Source organism: Mya arenaria, chromosome 11, assembly GCF_026914265.1.
Source record: "Mya arenaria isolate MELC-2E11 chromosome 11, ASM2691426v1".
In the NCBI taxonomy this organism is placed as follows: Eukaryota; Metazoa; Mollusca; class Bivalvia; order Myida; family Myidae; genus Mya; species Mya arenaria.
In genome coordinates this window covers 36,866,238-36,885,116 of record NC_069132.1, presented here as the reverse complement: position 1 = coordinate 36,885,116, position 18,879 = coordinate 36,866,238, and the positions used below count along the sequence as shown (strand labels likewise).

At 35.5% G+C, this 18,879-nt stretch overlaps 1 protein-coding gene across 1 annotated transcript in view; it reads right to left on the bottom strand.

Annotated features, from left to right (window-relative positions):
• The window catches only part of LOC128208506 (uncharacterized), a 29,639-nt gene extending 12,956 nt beyond the window's left edge, over window positions 1-16,683 (bottom strand). The window contains exons 1-4 of the mRNA XM_052912068.1: window positions 16,506-16,683; window positions 9,625-9,781; window positions 6,134-6,246; window positions 3,510-3,682 (exon numbers count right to left, since the gene is read on the bottom strand). Coding sequence (XP_052768028.1) covers window positions 3,510-3,682; window positions 6,134-6,246; window positions 9,625-9,781; window positions 16,506-16,683 — 621 coding nt within the window. The remainder of the gene's footprint in view (window positions 1-3,509; window positions 3,683-6,133; window positions 6,247-9,624; window positions 9,782-16,505) is intronic.
• Between the last annotated feature and the right edge of the window lie 2,196 nt (window positions 16,684-18,879).

The window sequence follows — 18,879 nt, the reverse complement described above, 5'->3', positions numbered from 1 at the left end:
ATAAGTTCACTATAAGTCCCCCCATCCATCATTTAGCGCTGACTACAGGCGGTCATGGCAACCAGCCTGCAGCAGTCCACAGAGGGTTTGGGTAAAGTATGAATAATACTTATGTGAAAAACTTTGATACTTCATTCAATCGATTCACCATAAGTTCCCTGTCCAATCTCATTTAGCATTGACTCTAGGCGGTCATGGCAACCAGCCTGCCGCAGTGTAGAGAGGGTAGGGGTATAGCATGAATAAGTTCTCTATAAGTTCCCTGTCCAATCTCACTTAGCACTGACTACAGGCCGTCATGCCATCCAGCCTGTATAGGGTACAGGGGTACATGAATAGTATGAATAATTTCACCATAATTCCCCCCTGTCCAACCAGCATTAACTCTACTTTGTCATGGCAACAAGTCTGCAGAGGGGCACACAGGGGGATGGGTTGTATATTATTAAGATGCTATAACACTACAGACACAAAGGAATAATTTCATCGCAATTACCACTATCCAATTTCACTTAGCATTTACTCGGGTCTATCGTGGAAACCAGCAAGCAGGAAACAATCAAATATGGGTTGAATGAACTGTTATAAGTATATTACCGATTGCAAATTAACTTAGTGTTTCTATGTTTTCAAGCATTGAATGATCATGGCTAGAACACATCCCTGTTCCACTATGTGAAATTAAATTAATTCCAACCTCTATAGCCTGTGGATCAACTTCACACATCAAAGATACAGACAGCTGCCATCTGCAATATGGCATATACATTTACACATTACCTGGAACAAAATATTAAAGAGGTGGGCTCACATCCCCGAGAAACATCCCTGCGTGTACAGTTGGAAGTGCAGAGTAATAATATCCATCATGTGTTTCCGTTTCGGATAGAAAAATCCGACCCGAGTGCATCTGCGTTGCCAGATAACAAAGCTTGTCAAGTTACCGATTAAGCAGCGTGCCCAAGGGTCGGATTTTTCTATCTGGAACAAAAAAAAAAATGATTAATATTTTTTCTAGCATACCTTAAATTACATTTATTGTGAAAAATTACATAGAAAAGTGCATTTTTGTACTTTTTACTAAAAAGCATGTGCGTTGATGTTTACTGACGTCATCACACAGACGACGACCTTCTGCATTAAAGGTCACTGTGACCTTGACCCGATGACTCCTTAAATTAAAAGGGGTCATCTAGAGGTCAGGCCCAACCCCCTAGTCAAGTTTGAGGGCAATGGGTGCAGGCATTGTCGAGTTATCACTCAAACAACATTTTCGCATTCAAGGTCACTGTGACATTGACCTTTGACCCGATGACTCCTAAAATCTATAGGGGTCATCTACCAGTCAGGCTCAGCCTCCATGTCAAGTTTGATGACCATAGGTCACATAGGCATTGTTGATAAATCACAAGCTTTAAAATCCTTTTACCATTTAAGGTCACTGTGACCTTGACCTTTGACCTGATGGCCCCTAAAATCAATAGGGGTCATCAACTGGTATTCATGTGAAGTTTGATGACCATACGTCCAGGAATTGTTGAGATATCACTTGAACAAGCTTTGGTCTACCGACGGACCAACCCACCTACCGACCGACCGACATGTGCAAAGCAATATACCCCTCTTCTTCCAGGGGGGGTGGGGGGGGGGGGGATAACAAAAAGTATTACGTCACAGCGAGTGACTCATCTGGTATGGAGGGGTGCCAGATGGAATTTTCTGGCACGGCTGAATTCACCGGAAATGCCTATCCGGTGTGCTAGAATGGCATTACAATCATGCTTTGTTACAATGCAGTGATCTTCATTAACACAAGCGCGCAAGCCCTGCATTGGTAAAATGTCTTCAGGGTTTGCTCAAATTCTGAATTTTATATAGCAAGGCTTATTAAAAAAATGTATGCCAAGCACTAGTATAATCATCTAAAAGTCTAATTTCGATGACAGTCAATCAATGTATTTGATTGAAAAGCATATTAAGCTTATTTTATTTCCAAAAAGTGGTATTACACTTGAGAAGCACAGGGGTATGTTGTTAGGATATTTAGTACTGGGTCAGTAGGGGAACTGGGTTGTGAAGGAAATTATTACACTAAGCCACATAATAATAAGGAAATATTCAATTTATTTGTGTGTGTTTGTAAATTGTGCGTTTAATAGGAAATTTAATCTTTATAATTACCGATTCACAAGGTTTGTTCCTTACAAAAGTTTTCTCTCTATACAAAAGAATACAGGCAGCATGACTTGAATGCATGCAGTTTGTAACAAGAGTTCATATCAAAATCAACAAGATACTAGTCTAGATAAAAACAAAATTACATGAATGCAAAATTAATCCAGAGCTTATTGAAAGATATTGAAGCCAAAATAAAAAATACATTCAAATACTAACCATTATTGTAAGAACGAGCTTGGGTGAGTTCCGCGTTTTGCCCATTTTTACACCCTAATTAAACACTCATATGCTTTCATATTAAATTTTGTATATCTGATATATAATTTATCTGATATATATTTTATCTGATATTTATTTTATTTTTAGGAACAAATAATGTTTACACCAGTTCGGTCTGCAAAATGCTGAACATCTACGAGTTTTTAGCTATATTTCATAAGTGCCTATAAAGAGCTTCAGTAAGCACAAAATCTATTTTAATACTGAACACTAGGGTCATTTAAAATTATCACAAGAGACATTACGGAAAAACTAATAATGACTATTTGAAATTTTATCAAGCCCTGAATAATATTAATTATATGTACAGTCGAAACCTGTTGACTCGATATCCCAGGGACTGGCAATAATGCTTCTAATATCGAGTCAAGCAGGCATTAAACAAAGAGTAAAACAAAATCAAAGCCTTTACATCTAGTTTGAGCCAACAAGGAGATCGAGCCAAGAGATATCAAGCCAATGGGTTTTGACTGTACTCAAACTTAGAATGTTAACTGAATAAAGCCCCTGAATATATGAAAAATATTATGTTAGTCGGTTGATAGGTGGGTTTGTATCACTTTCAGTTGCCAGCTTAAAGTCCGTAGCCGTATCTTTAAAGCTGCAGTCTCACAGATTAAAAGTTTTGACATCGTTTCTAGTTTTTGTCTCACAATCAGATGATTTTGGTGCCAATGCCTCCAATTCAATAATGTAAGATAACTCACAATAGAACAGATCTCAACTGATTGGGAAACTTCCGAAAATTTCATTTTTTCATAAAGCGCATGTAACACTTTAAGTCATAAAACATCAACTCTCGAACGTAAATATGAAAAACTGCATCTGACCTTTTAGTCAGCAGTCTTGTCTCACTGGTTTTGACATTTATGCAAAAATTGGCTCATTACAGCAGTCTTGTATCACTGGTTTCTAGATATTTACGCAATAAATGGCTAATTCCAAGTCAAATATAAAGAGTTGTCAAAATGGTCAATCTATGAGAGTGAGCTTTAAACAAGAGATGAGAAATGATACATTCCCAGAGATCAACCCACTAAAACCCACCATACCTTTTCAGCAAGCATTGTCCACAGTATCTGGTGAGTAATACCGTAACCGACCAATCCCGGGGCAGTCATCACGAATGCACAGTCGTTACTGATGTCACATGACTTGCCATGTGTCACGTGGGAACCCATCAGCTCCGTCATACATTTGTCACTCTTCTCCTCGTCCATTACCACTGAAATGAATTCCATACATTGGCAGGGTTAACTGTACGCCCATTAACTTGAGCGAGGTGTCAAAATATGATATTTAGTAGGCTCCAATATCACGAAAATACTTAAGTCAAATCTAAATCTCTATCCCAACTCATTTTACCACATAAGAGCATAGTATTTTCAAAATCTTGCATGTTTTCATACTTTTTGTAAATGAATTTTCTCACAGAACGTGTTACTGAAAGATTTTGACAATATTTCAAAGAAATCTTATTCTAGACAAAACAAGAGCCGTCATAAGACAGCGCTCTCGACAACGCTGCTTTGAATACAATAAAGATGTAATAATACCAAGTGGTCTCTTTATGTCAAACCTAACTAAAATTATTTGATACATAAGGTGACTGATGCTGCCCTCCCACCAGCCCGCCCAAACAATGACGCAAGTTATTCAAATAACTTGAATTCCCATTACGAAAATGTGGTTAAGAATATACAAATATGCCTTTCAAAGGAAATTAAAAAAACAACAACAACAAAATATTCAAGGGCCATAACTTGTAATTAGGCTTAAAACGGAGTTATGTTTCTTGTTGTAAGATGGTGGTAAATAATTTTGAATTTTATTAAGTGCATTTAATGAACGGTATAGATGGTTTTTTTATTAAAATCCCAACTTGCCCTTAACTTTTACTTGCCTAAAACATTAACCTAAGTCAATCAGGGGCCATAACTTGTATTAAGGGTATAGAGTTATGTAACCTCATTGGGTGATGGTCCTGAACAAATGTGTGAAGTGTTAAGTCAATTGAATGAAGGGTATAGAAGTTATTAAACAATATCCCAACCTGCCCTTAAACTTTAACCTAAGTTCCATAGTCAATCAGGGGCCATAATTTTTATAAAAGATAATATGGAGTTATCTAACCTCATTATGTGATGGCTCTGAACATCTGTGTGAAGTATTAAGTCAATTGAATGAATGGTATTGGAGTTTTAAGTGAAAATCCCAACTTGCCCTAAAACTTTAACCTAAGTCAGTCAGGGGCCATAACTTGTATTTAGGATAATATGGAGTTATGTAACCTCATTGTGGGATGGTCCTGAACAACTGTGTGAAGTATTAAGTTAATTGAACAAAGGATATAGAAGTTATTAATAAATATTCCAACCTGCCCTAAAACTTTAACCAAAGTTCCATAGTCAATCAGGGGCCATAATTTTTATAAAAGATAATATGGAGTTATCTAACCTCATTATGTGATGGCTCTGAACATCTGTGTGAAGTATTAAGTCAATTGAATGAATGGTATTGGAGTTTTAAGTGAAAATCCCAACTTGCCCTAAAACTTTAACCTAAGTCAATCAGGGGCCATAACTTGTATTTAGGATAATATGGAGTTATGTAACCTCATTGTGGGATGGTCCTGAACAACTGTGTGAAGTATTAAGTTAATTGAACAAAGGATATAGAAGTTATTAATAAATATTCCAACCTGCCCTAAAACTTTAACCAAAGTTCCATAGTCAATCAGGGGCCATAATCTGTGTAAAGAATAATATGGAGTTATCTAACCTCATCATGTGATGGCCCTGAACAACTGTGTGAAGTATTAAGTCAATTGAATGTAGGGTATTGGACTTATAAGTGAAAATCCCAACTTGCCCTAAAACATTAACCGGACGCCGACGCAGGGGCGAGTAGTATAGCCCACCTATTTTTCGAATAGTCGAGCTAAAAATATACTTGAGTAATTATTAAAATGCAATGAATTCAACTCAAGTACATTTTAGACTATTATCTATTGTATATTTTTCCTTTGGAATCCAGACCAAATGTTATGATGAACATATTCAATGAAAGAATGCGGTTTAAAAAATTGTATTTTTTTTTTTTTTCCAATGAATTTTTGTGTTAAATATGATAAAATGAGTTGAGATTGAGTTTAAGATTTGACTTAAGTATTTTCGTGATATTGGGGCCTTTATTCTTTAATTTGATGAAATTAATTCAGACCAGAACATTCAGAACCAACATTCAGTCAAATAACGATAACAATAATTACAAAAATATAGTTGAACAAGTGAAAATATAATATGCTAGTACCTTATTTAGTTGAATGTGAACCCAGATTTACATAGAAAATAATAATGCCATCATAAAATAATGTCATTATGATATTTCTGATATATATAGCTAGTAAGCCAACCTTTTGATGACATCATAAATGAATAACATTGTTAATTGTGCACAATATATAATATAGCAGATAATCAACCATGTGACCTGTTAGTCAAATCAGTTACGGTAATCATTTAATAAATCATAAGAAGTATTTTCAATAAGAAAACATTACAGAAATAGAAACTATTTTCTCACCTAAAATACTGTATAATAGTGTATTGTATTCTTTTTCAATCTAAAAACTATCAAATTATTATACCATGTAATGTACATGAAAACAGCAAACCTTCTGTTTTGGCCATTTTGTACTCTACAGATGTCCACTTCAAAGTCAGGTTGACCTTTCTGTGGACTGGGTCAAAGTTATCCCACGGACTGCGGACAACAAAGTCCATCTGCCTGTAAATGTAAATGAAAATATCCAAACTTAATAAGTGAAAGGATCATACAAAATTATTCCAAGAAAATATTAAAGTAAATCACACTGCATGGGCGGATTTACAAAATCTTGAGTTGAATTTTTATCTTTTCCTCAAATGACCATTTTCTTCGCTGTTTTTGTTTTCATAAAAAAGCAACAGTTAAACTTATTGCACACTTTTTATTATAATACTTGACTTTGAAGTATAGTGTGTTTTTAATTTATATGCATATAAAAAATGAAAAACAAATTTGGTTAAATAAAACATCCTTTCATTTGAATGGCATGTGTGCCTTATCTATGACGTGGGAATTAATCAACTAATTTTGGAAGAGGGGGAGTAACCAATTTAAAGCAGAGTTTACTTCCCTTGACAATACTAAATCCTGTTCAATTTTAAGGGGAGGCCACTGTGCAGGAGAATTGTTTTATGTTACATATTTTTTGTTTAGAATTTAGCACTGATAGTAAAATTAAGCAAAACCTTATTTATTTGGACACTTGCTGTTGAAATATTTTCATTAATAAATACATTTTACATTTGAAAGGAAACTTCTGATTTTTTTTTTATACTTTAAAAAATAACTATGGGGAATAATACACCTTGACCCAAAACTTTATCTGAAGCTCTAACTTAGTTCCTTCAAGAAATTCAACATTTTAAAAGTTACCACTACAGGTAAAGATATGCCTCTGAGGCCGTTTTCAATATAATTCTTATCCTTATCTATGCCTGAATGATTCCATTCATTTCATTGGTCAATTAATTTTACAGCCCAATCAAAACACTATTACTACTCTTAAATTTAAGTTTAATCGAAGTTGTTTAAACTGAATACTGCTGTGGCAAGTCCATGGTCTAGTGGTAACACATTTGACTGTCAATCCAGTGGTCGCAGGTTCGATTCACAGCCACACCACTAAAGAATTACTAATTCTATTCTGGGAAGGGTGTTAAATGGGGGTCCTGTTTGACAGTGCTTAATACACTAATGCAGGTTAAAGAACCAGGGTAGCTCTAACCAGGGTTACATACTGTCTGTGTATGATGCTCCAAAAACCTAAAATATCGGAACTCGCCGAATGGACAAGGCCCAAATGGGAGTGTAAATAAGCTTACACCCCACCTGAATACCACCCCTGGTCTGATATGTATGCATATGCTTCCTGGTTTTGGATCATTTCAGTCAAATGAGTTAATCATTATAATGCATCTTTGTTTGCATCAGCATAATAATTATTGCTAAAGCAGCAAACATTATCAAATATCCTATTAAAAAACACAGCATGTACTTAAAGATCATTTCTAATTTCCTGCTAAATGGATATTTGGAACAGATTGGAGAAATGTTTTCCTGCCATGAGAGCAAGTATGACAAATTAGTTAGTTGTTAAACTAAGATACTGATACAGCTGCAGATAACTATTTACTTTAAGTGGCACTCTTATTCAAAATCAGTACTAACACATGTATTAAAAACATAAATTTTGAGTGATAAACCTTTAACTACTTAAAAAATAATGCATTAACGGAAAATATGAATTACTGATAACAAGATTGTAACCGTGTATTAAATAGCTGAAAACGCAAAAATATTAAATGATTGGTGAATGCTAAAAGATTTACTATGATCTTCTACTGTCTTATAAGGCAGAAATACCCTGTTTTCTGCACCTCTCTTTCAAATTAAACTCAGTATTCTTCATAAGAACCATTGCTTTTGACATTTATTCATCCTTTTTGGTAAATTAAAACTGTTTTAATTGTGGTATTTCTTATTTGGGAGTAGGAGTGCATATTTTAAGTGTATTGTATGCTCTTATGTAACTTTGGAAAGAGTAATGTAAACCTTGGTTTCATTCAATGAAGTATAATGGCTATTGTTAAAGAATACTGGCACATTGAAATGTAAACATGCATGTATTTTACACACATGTACATGACAGAGCTTGTATCAAATATGGGTCTTAATTGGATCTAAGAACGATGTAGCTAATCCGATTACTTGTTATTAATAACTGACATATAGAGTGAATGAAGTCAATGATGTATGACCCTAAGAACAACTTAAGTTGCATATTGAATTCCGCACAAGGCTTGACCTTAAAAGCAGAACTTAATCAATTAAATACACTGGACAGGGCTTCCCTCCCTTTGCAATTACAAAACACAACACTCGTCAGCATAGAATTTGAAATGATTCTACCATGGTTTAGCTGTATCTTCGATTTGGTAAAAAAATTTTTTTGAAATGGTCGTAAATTGATTGTAGTATCAGAATGCTCTTATAACAACTAAGGAATTAATTGCAGGGCTGATGTCATTATCTGGGTATGAACGCAATTGGGCTGGTCTAAGTGTGTTGAGTCCTGCATATAATATTACTTATAAACACAGATTGCAGAGAAATCCTTTTCAAAATAGCGCAATGCAATATTGTCACATGATAGAAACAGGGATGTAATTTGTCCATGTTTCACCAAAAAAGGTGTATATAAAAAATAAACACTGGTGAACAACATTTGACTTTTACTTTATTTTTTCTTAATTTTGACACACCAGTTTGGTTTAAGTTTGTGATCAAGAGACCCCTCAAAAGGGCTTCTATTAATGGCCAGTCTTGCTTCTTCCCCAAGTGGCCCCAAACCATTCACTGAAATGATTTCAGTCATTCAGCTGCTGTCTTCCCGTAAAATGTAATAAATCAGATTGCAGTATTTCATATTTTACGTACAAAAATTGATGTGTTATGTTGATGTGTTATGGCTAATGATTAAAAATGTATATGAGGTTTTTCAAACATCTGTTCTATTGTGAGTTGTCTTAGGCCTAATAACAAAATATGTCCGTTTCGGGTAACCCAACCCTACCTATAAAAATGCGCCGACACTACAGTGTAACTATATTTTTCCGTTTCTGAGCAAAAAAAAACTTTCGTTAGCGAATAAAGAGTAACGAAGGGCAGATAAATGCAGATTTTAATCAGAATTATTGTTTATATGATAAAACAAAGTCAGGCAATGACAGTAATGTAGGAAAGACTGCTATGTGCAAGAAAACACCCTGAACTTACGACAGATTTTGAAAAAAAATCCCTACCTACCCTACCAAGAAATTTTGGGACGGTTACCCTAAACAAACAATTATTTTTTTTGGCCTTAAGTGAATGAATTGCAGGCATTGATGCCAAATCAGCTGATTCTGAGACAAAAAATAAAGTACTAGTCTAACTGTCAATCTGTGAGAGTGCAGCTTTAATGATCGAATGACAACCAGCTTCATGTTAAGTATGAACACAGATGACAATAGCCAAAGTTCTTAAAAAAATATGAAACATTGAGATATTATTGCAAACCTGAAGTAGTTTTCTCCCTTTTTCTTCACGTGTTCTATGGCTAGCTCGCTAGTGGTTGCAGCCATGTACTTAAGTTTTTTGAGCAGCTGAACTCTGGCCGTGGAGAGATGGGCCAACTTTCCAGCATCATAGCATGATAGAACTGCTGACATGTGACCTGAAAATTATAGACAGATTATTTTTTTGTTGTTCACAGAACTGAAAAAAATATTGTGATCTTACCCTAAAACAAATCGTTTATCTTTTTTAAAATATGGCCCTGGAAAGGATATAAAACAACATGTAAGTGTAGATAATCAGAAAAGAGCACAAAATCATGAAATCCAAATGTGACATAATTATGGGTGCCCGAATTCTTGGAGTGTCCAAACTCTTAAGTGAATTATGGTAATTTCAGAAATGACATCGTTGAAAATGTGTCCTGTGGGGGGTTTATCAGCTGATTATTGTCAAACCTGAAAAATAGCATGGGGTCCCTTTGAGTATGAGGGGACCCGTGCCCAAAGCATGGAATAGGGCTAACATAGGTAGACCTCTTTTGAAATTCTTTCCAAAGTCATTATATTCATTTCAAGGTACTTCCTACTGGTTTTGATGCAGATCTATGAGCAAAAAAAAATCTTTACAACTGTATAATAGTCTGGAATTAAAAGCTCTTGATCTGCATCCTGATTTTAGGATTAATCCTGAAATTTTGAACCTCTGTTTTATTAAAAAAATCAAATTATTCACTATAAGCAACTGGTAGACAATTGAAAAATAATGAATATGTTTAATTACCAAATTAATTTCTTGACATTTGTTACATCCTACATCCTGATTTTCTTATCAGTAGGGTTACATCCTACATCCTGATTTTCTTATCAGTAGGGTTACATCCTACATCCTGATTTTCTTATCGGTAGGGTTACATCCTACATCCTGATTTTCTTATCGGTAGGGTTACATCCTACATCCTGATTTTCTTATCGGTAGGGTTACATCCTACATCCTGATTTTCTTATCGGTAGGGTTACATCCTACATCCTGACTTACTTATCGGTAGGGTTACATCCTACATCCTGATTTTCTTATCGGTAGGGTTACATCCTACATCCTGACTTACTTATCGGTAGGGTTACATCCTACATCCTGACTTACTTATCAGTAGGGTTACATCCTACATCCTGACTTACTTATCGGTAGGGTTACATCCTACATCCTGACTTACTTATCGGTAGGGTTACATCCTACATCCTGATTTTCTTATCGGTAGGGTTACATCCTACATCCTGATTTTCTTATCGGTAGGATTACATCCTACATCCTGATTTTCTTATCGGTAGGATTACATCCTACATCCTGATTTTCTTATCGGTAGGATTACATCCTACATCCTGATTTTCTTATCGGTAGGGTTACATCCTACATCCTGACTTACTTATCGGTAGGGTTACATCCTACATCCTGACTTACTTATCGGTAGGGTTACATCCTACATCCTGACTTACTTATCGGTAGGGTTACATCCTACATCCTGACTTACTTATCGGTAGGGTTACATCCTACATCCTGACTTACTTATCGGTAGGGTTACATCCTACATCCTGACTTTCTTATCGGTAGGGTTACATCCTACATCCTGACTTACTTATCGGTAGGGTTACATCCTACATCCTGACTTTCTTATCGGAAGGGTTACATCCTACATCCTGACTTACTTATCGGTAGGGTTACATCCTACATCCTGACTTACTTATCGGTAGGGTTACATCCTACATCCTGACTTACTTATCGGTAGGGTTACATCCTACATCCTGACTTACTTATCGGTAGGGTTACATCCTACATCCTGACTTACTTATCGGTAGGGTTACATCCTACATCCTGACTTACTTATCGGTAGGGTTACATCCTACATCCTGACTTACTTATCGGTAGGGTTACATCCTACATCCTGACTTACTTATCGGTAGGGTTACATCCTACATCCTGACTTACTTATCGGTAGGGTTACATCCTACATCCTGACTTACTTATCGGTAGGGTTACATCCTACATCCTGACTTACTTATCGGTAGGGTTACATCCTACATCCTGACTTACTTATCGGTAGGGTTACATCCTACATCCTGACTTTCTTATCGGTAGGGTTACATCCTACATCCTGACTTTCTTATCAGTAGGGTTACATCCTACATCCTGATTTTCTTATCAGTAGGGTTACATCCTACATCCTGACTTACTTATCAGTAGGGTTACATCCTACATCCTGACTTACTTATCAGTAGGGTTACATCCTACATCCTGATTTACTTATCAGTAGGATAACATTCTACATCCTGATTTTCTAATATTAAGAAGGTATATTTATTTCTGTATACAATTGTATATACATGAGTAAAACAACCAGTATAAGTTAATAGACCACGACAATTTGACAGGTGAATATGAAAAGGTTCTAAGTGACATTAAATAAAGAAGCAGATAGAACCTCTTTGCTTTCACCGAACTATATTATACACAAACAATACAGGCCTTTTTCTATAGTACCCATGGGTCAGACTATCAGACCCATTCCCAAAGCAAAATATACATTATTTTTCCCAATGTCCTGATCAAATAAAAAAAAAATATATATATATATATTATGACTATTATCTGTCAATTATTTTATTGCATTAAATATTTACACCCAAAGGATTTATATTTCAGCACTTTCAGGTCTTTTGAAAGGAAAAAAACTAATATTTTATAATTTCCTCATTCTCATTTCCCAATTTCGGCATATTTTGCGATGTAAATTTTCCAAAATTGGTCTAAGGTCTTTTTCCAAAAATGGGCAGAAAAAGCCCGGCAATATCACAAAAAAGGATTCATAAAACCAAATTACTTTCATTGTGCACGTCCTTGCGATAAAATGGATTGACATAAGGAAAAAAACTTAGATACAAATGTATATCACAGTTTAACAGAAAGATAATTATTCAAAAAGCAATTATAAGTTATTAATGTATCGTATGATTGCACAGGCAAATGACATAATCAAAACAAAAAATCACAGATTTGTTATGCTGAAGTTGTAAAATTGCAGTGAACAGCGAACTTCAAATTTATACAACCTGTCACAATTTTATCACAAAAGTTGTGTTACAAATTGTTTCTACAATGATGTACTTTAAACAAATCTATCTATGACAAGTACAATAATGTACTTATAATAAATCTATCTTTGACAAGAAAAAAATACTTTAAAAAAAACATACTTTAAAATAATAATGGTCTTTTTCAAATTAAGTCCAACAAGTACGTTTTTACAGAGGAGCTAAAACTTATAGACTTACTCCTTATATCTTGTGGTAACTCTTTATACAACAAGAGATGTTTGTCAAACATTATGCCCCCCCTGAGCGCCATGTTGTCAGGATTATATGGACAATTGAATGAAATATGCATGGACCGAAATGACAGCTGATTTGTCGCTAACATTGTATGCCGTTGAGGCAGTTTTAAGACAATTCAAAGTTTGAGGATAGAGTGTGTTATGACCATGACCTTTGACTCTATGACCTCAAAATCCATAGTAGTCATCAGCTGGTCACCAAAAATCTAAATGTTAAGTTTGAGGGCCATGGGTGCAGGCATTGACAAGTTATCACACAGACAAGCATTTTTCATTCAAGGTCACTGTAACCTTGACCTTTGATCCAATGACCCCTTAAATCATAAGGGGTCATCTACAGGTCAGACACAACTCCCAAGTCAAGTTTGAGGGCCATGGGTGCAGGCATTGTCCAATTATCACTTGAAACATTTTCACATTTAAGGTCACTCACTGTGAACCTGACCTTTGACCCAATGACTCCTAAAATCAATAAGGGTCATCTCCTGGTCAGGCCCAACTTACAAGTCAAGTTTGATGATCATAGATTCAGGCATTGTTAAGATATCACTGGGAGAAGATTTGTTAACTTTTTTGCGTTAAAGGTTACTGTGACCTTGACCTTGGCCTGATGACCCCCAAAGTCAAGAGGGGTCATCTACTGGTCAGGCCCAACCTTCATGTCAAGTTTGATGACCATAGGTCCAGGAATTGTCGAGTTTGCTTTCAAGGTCACTGTGACCTTGACCTCTGACCCCTTAAATCAATAGGGGTCATATACTGGTCAGACCTAACCTCCAAGTCAAGTTTGAGGGCCATGGGCGCAGGCATTGTTGAGTTATCACTCGGGCAACCTTTTATCGTTCAAAGTCACTGTGACCTTGACCTTTGGCCCAATGACCCCCAAAAACAATAGGGGTCATCAACTGGTCAGGCCCAACCTCCAAGTCAAGTTTGAGGGCCATAGGTGCAGGCATTGTCGAGTAATGACACGGACAACCTTTTACCATTCAATGTCACTGTGACCTTGACCTTTGGCCCGATGACCCCCCAAAACAATAGGGGTCATCTACTGGTCAGGCCCAACCTCCAAGTCAAGTTTGAGGGCCATGGGTGTAGGCATTGTCGAGTTATCACATGGACAACCTTTTACCATTCAAGGTCACTGTGACCTTGACCTTTGGCCTGATGACCCCCAAAAACAATAGGGGTCATCTACTGGTCAGGCCCAACCTCCAAGTCAAGTTTGAGGGCCATGGGTGTAGGCATTGTCGAGTTATCACATGGACAACCTTTTACCATTCAAGGTCACTGTGACCTTGACCTTTGGCCCGATGACCCCCAAAAACAAAAGTGGTCATCTACTGGTCAGGCCCAACCTTCAAGTCAATTATGAGGGCCATGGGTGCAGGCATTGTTGAGTTATCACTCGGACAACCTTTTACCATTCAATGTCACTATGACCTTGATCTTTGACCCGATGAGCCCCAAAAACAATAGGGGTCAGCTACTGGTCAGGCCCAACCTCCAAGTCAAGAATGAGGGCCAAGGGTGCAGGCATTGTCGAGTTATCACTCGGACATCCTTTTACCATTCAAGGTCACTGTGACCTTGACCTTTGGCCCAATGACCCCCAAAAACAAACGGGGTCATCTAATGGTCAGGCCCAACTTCCATATCAAGTTTGATGACCATAGGTCTAGGCATTGTTGAGTTATCACTCGGACAAGCTTTAAAATTATTTTACCATTTAAGGTCACTGTGACCTTGACCTTTGACCCGATGAGCCCTAAAATCAATAGGGGTCATCTACTGGTCAGGCCCAACCTTCATGTCAAGTTTGATGACCATACGTCCAGGAATTGTTGAGTTATCATTCGGACAAGCTTTGGTCTACCGACGGACCGACAGACCGACCGACATACCGACATGCCTGTGCAAAGCAATATACCCCTCTTCTTCGAAGGGGGGCATAATGAACAACCACAAAAGGCAAAGGACTTCTTACCAAAACTCTTGACCTTTGGGTAAGAAAGCAACCATAATCTACATGTTCTGCTTTTGAAGTTCTTGACTGGATTCATTTTGATTATAATAATTTATGCTTTCCAGCAGTTTAAAAGGGACTAAACACCAGATGATACAATAGCAAGAAAAAAGATAGTAAAAACTTGCATAAAATTGATATTGTTGAATACAATGCATTAACTCTTACTTACTGTTGTATCACATTGCTAACAACACATGTATCTTTCGCAGTTTTTGTATTTTTCCTAGTATTCAAAATTAACTGGGTCTGTCTAGCAATTAAATCCAAGTAAATTTGAAGATAGCGTTGGTATATTTTAATTTTATCTGTACTAATCACGCAACTTTCACATGCTAAACATACAAACTCTAAACTGGGAAACCATTAAGCGCTATTTTAAGTAACAAAATATTCTTTTAAATTTGTAAAATGATGTTTTACCGGCCTCAAACTACATGAAGCTCATATTGACAATTTTAGGCTTGTTTTGAGACAATGCTGTATTATCCAATTTAAGGACCACTTGGTGTCTAGTCCTAAGATTAGTGAGATATGATTCATTTTATGTCACTGTTTTTAAAAAAGTCTAATAAAATTTAGATATGAGTCAATGTCTTGAAAGTTTAACCTGTTTTACTTTTTAAATCAAACGCCAACAGTTCAATTAAATATTTATTTATACAAGAAGCCCACAGCTCGGACAAAAATCAATGACGCCATTTCTGAAATCACTTCAATGATATGAACAATAGATTTTATGTGCTTTTGAGATTAAATAGAATGAATGCTATTTGTTGTCATTCAATGTCAATGAATTTTTAGCATAAAATAAATAGAAACATTGTTTCTTTGCACTGAAAATATTCAATTTCGGAAGCCCATTTTATGACTGTAAAACACTTCTAAACCTCCTTAAACCCCTGATATGATTGGCTAGATGACTTTCTTTCAAACAGAAGACTTATTCAAGTGATGTTATAACAAGAAAACTTCCAAATGGGCAAAGGTGAAGAGTGGCATACTTCGAAGAGGTGTGCTAGGCCCGGTACTTTTATTACATATATATATTTATATATGAATGACTTTCTAAACCTGGTCTGCCCATCAAAATTGGTCTCAGTTGATTCTTAATATTTTATAACCATTATCCCTGGAAATAACTCGATAAAATTCCACTGCAGGTGAGATTGCATTAAGCTAGTCATTCTAAAATGCCGTCCAGGCTTTTTTTTTAATAATGGTTAGCCTGGACTAACCATCATTAAAAAAAAAGCCTGGACGGCATTTTAGAATGACTAGCATTAAGCTTGCAACATCTGTCAAACGTCTATCAACTTTTATTTAACACAGTTTTTGTAAAACCACACATTTAGAGCAAAAATTCACTAATTGATGGCTACTTTTAAAAACATTATATATGTCAAGTGAGTAGGTTAAATAGATGAATGGACAACATATAAGAAAAAAAACACGAAAATTTGTGACTATCACCTTCCACCACCCGTAATCCGAACAGTCCATCTACGTTCAACTTTCTATAATCTTTCTGATAAAACTTAACCACTTTTTCAATTGATTGCAAAACAGACGACAGGTAATCATCGGTATTTTCTAACTTGGACAAAGGCAAAAACAAAAACAAGGTGATAACTATTGCAGCCGCTGCCATCTTAGGTCAGAGCGCAATAACTATAAAATTCCAGGGAGCAGTCAACAACTCTTAACATGTATAACTAGACTGGTACCCTTCGTTACTTTTTGATAAAAATCTAATCTTTTTGTAGAAAAGAGAATAAGGGTACCAGTCTATGTATAACTTTACTGTCAATCGGAACTCCTCGGCTAGTATCAAGATATGGCTATCTCGAAGCTTGCCGGAGATGGCCGAGTTGTTACGATTGCTTTACAGTATTAATTATTTTGGGAAGCAAACATACTCTATAGGGTCAAAACAAATAACGTAAAAAGGGATTTAAAAATATTTTACTCTTATGCATATAATATATTAACAGTGGAGTGATTGTTCTAGAATCTGTAAAACGAAATCAAGAGCTCATTTTGAATTCTTTCTATATGATGCAAAGGTTCTTATCCCCAATTTCTTTCCCAGAGGTAAGTTTATGTAACTATATGTAACACCTAGAAATTTACCTTGCATCTAGATTTGAAAGCGGAGTATCGTTGAATGACATTACCCTTAAACTGCTTATTATACGCCGATGATATGGCCTTTCTTGCGGAAACCCCAGATGATCTTCAAAACAGCTTAAATCAATAAGGTGAATATTGCTCTCGCCGCGGACTAAGTGTCAAAAATTATAGTTTTTAAGCAGAGAGGCAGAAAATTAAACAGCAAACAATGGTTTTATGCAGGTGTTGCATTAGATCTTGTGAACGTATTTAACTATTTAGACACTGGTGTTTAGTGCAAATGGTACATTCTGTACGAATCAAAGCACTGTAACAGGGCCATGGACACATTGTTATCAAAGACAAATACTTAACTTCTAGTCTTAGGGTTTGTTGAGAGCTCTTTAATTCATTTCTAGCGTCAATTTTGAACTATACAAGTGAAATATGCGTTCATATTAAATCCAAGGAGGTCGAACGCATACAATTGAAGTTTTGTAAACGCATTTTAGATTTTGAATTGTCGTGCAACAATGCCGCTATTTATGGAAAAAAAATGCAACGATATCCATTGTATATAAATATAGTTTCAAATATAAAAAGTATTGTTTTATAGTGGTTAAGAGTAAAAATTGTATTATAAATACTATATATAACTGTTTTGACAAGACTGTATCAATGGTAAATCAAATTGGTTGTCAAAAGTTAAAGTATTATTGTGCAGATATGGCTACGCATATGTGTGGTCATTCTCATTCATTAGAGGTTTGATTATAGTATCACTACTCTGGTGAACGAGAATGATGTATGGTACGATTCCCAATCTATTAATTGTAATTTTTTAATTGTGTAATTCAAGCAACCATTATTTTATGTAGGAATGGCATAGAGATTTAGAAAGTAACATAGTATTATACTTATTATATAAACATATGAAAACGAACTTTGAGTACGAACACTATTTAGACGTTATTAGAATGCAGATAAGAGACGTTTAGTCGATCAGATGATAACTTCTACACATCGTTTAAGAATAGAAACCTGAAAATACGGACGAAACCGTATTGAAAGACATAAACGTGTATGCCAATTGTACAACTCAAATGCCATTGAAGATGAATTCCATATTTTGTTTAAATGAGCACTTTATGTATAACTTAGACAAAGACACAGTAAAACGTTTTATTGGAGAAATCCGTTTTCAAGATGGTTTCACTGCTTAAATCTAAATAAAGAAACACACTAAATAATCTTGTTACCTATATAAGAGATGCATATAAAATTAGAATTAACATATTAAACAACATTTTTTTCTTCTTTGCGTAATATATTCTTAATGTGATGACAAATTAGTATTTGTTTTCTTGTTTTCATATTTATGAACTCATGCATTGCTTTATATTTAAGTATTATTTTGTTGATATGTCATATGTAGAAACTCATACTCATACTCGTGTAATGCGTATTGTTTTACTATTGCATGTATTTTTTATATATGATGAGAAACCGTAATGTTTTGATATTTATGCGAAAAGCTACAGAAACAAGCTCAGTAGCAAAAGTTTATACATTAATAGCTTTTCGCATAAATATAAACCCAGTTTAATGGCACTGGGTAAACGTCAAAGACATAGAACATAAAATCACAAACAAGAAACATGGAAGAACAGCCCAAAACTCCACAAGCAGCATAGTGCATACATACTATAAATATAAAAACTAGGTATGTTTATCA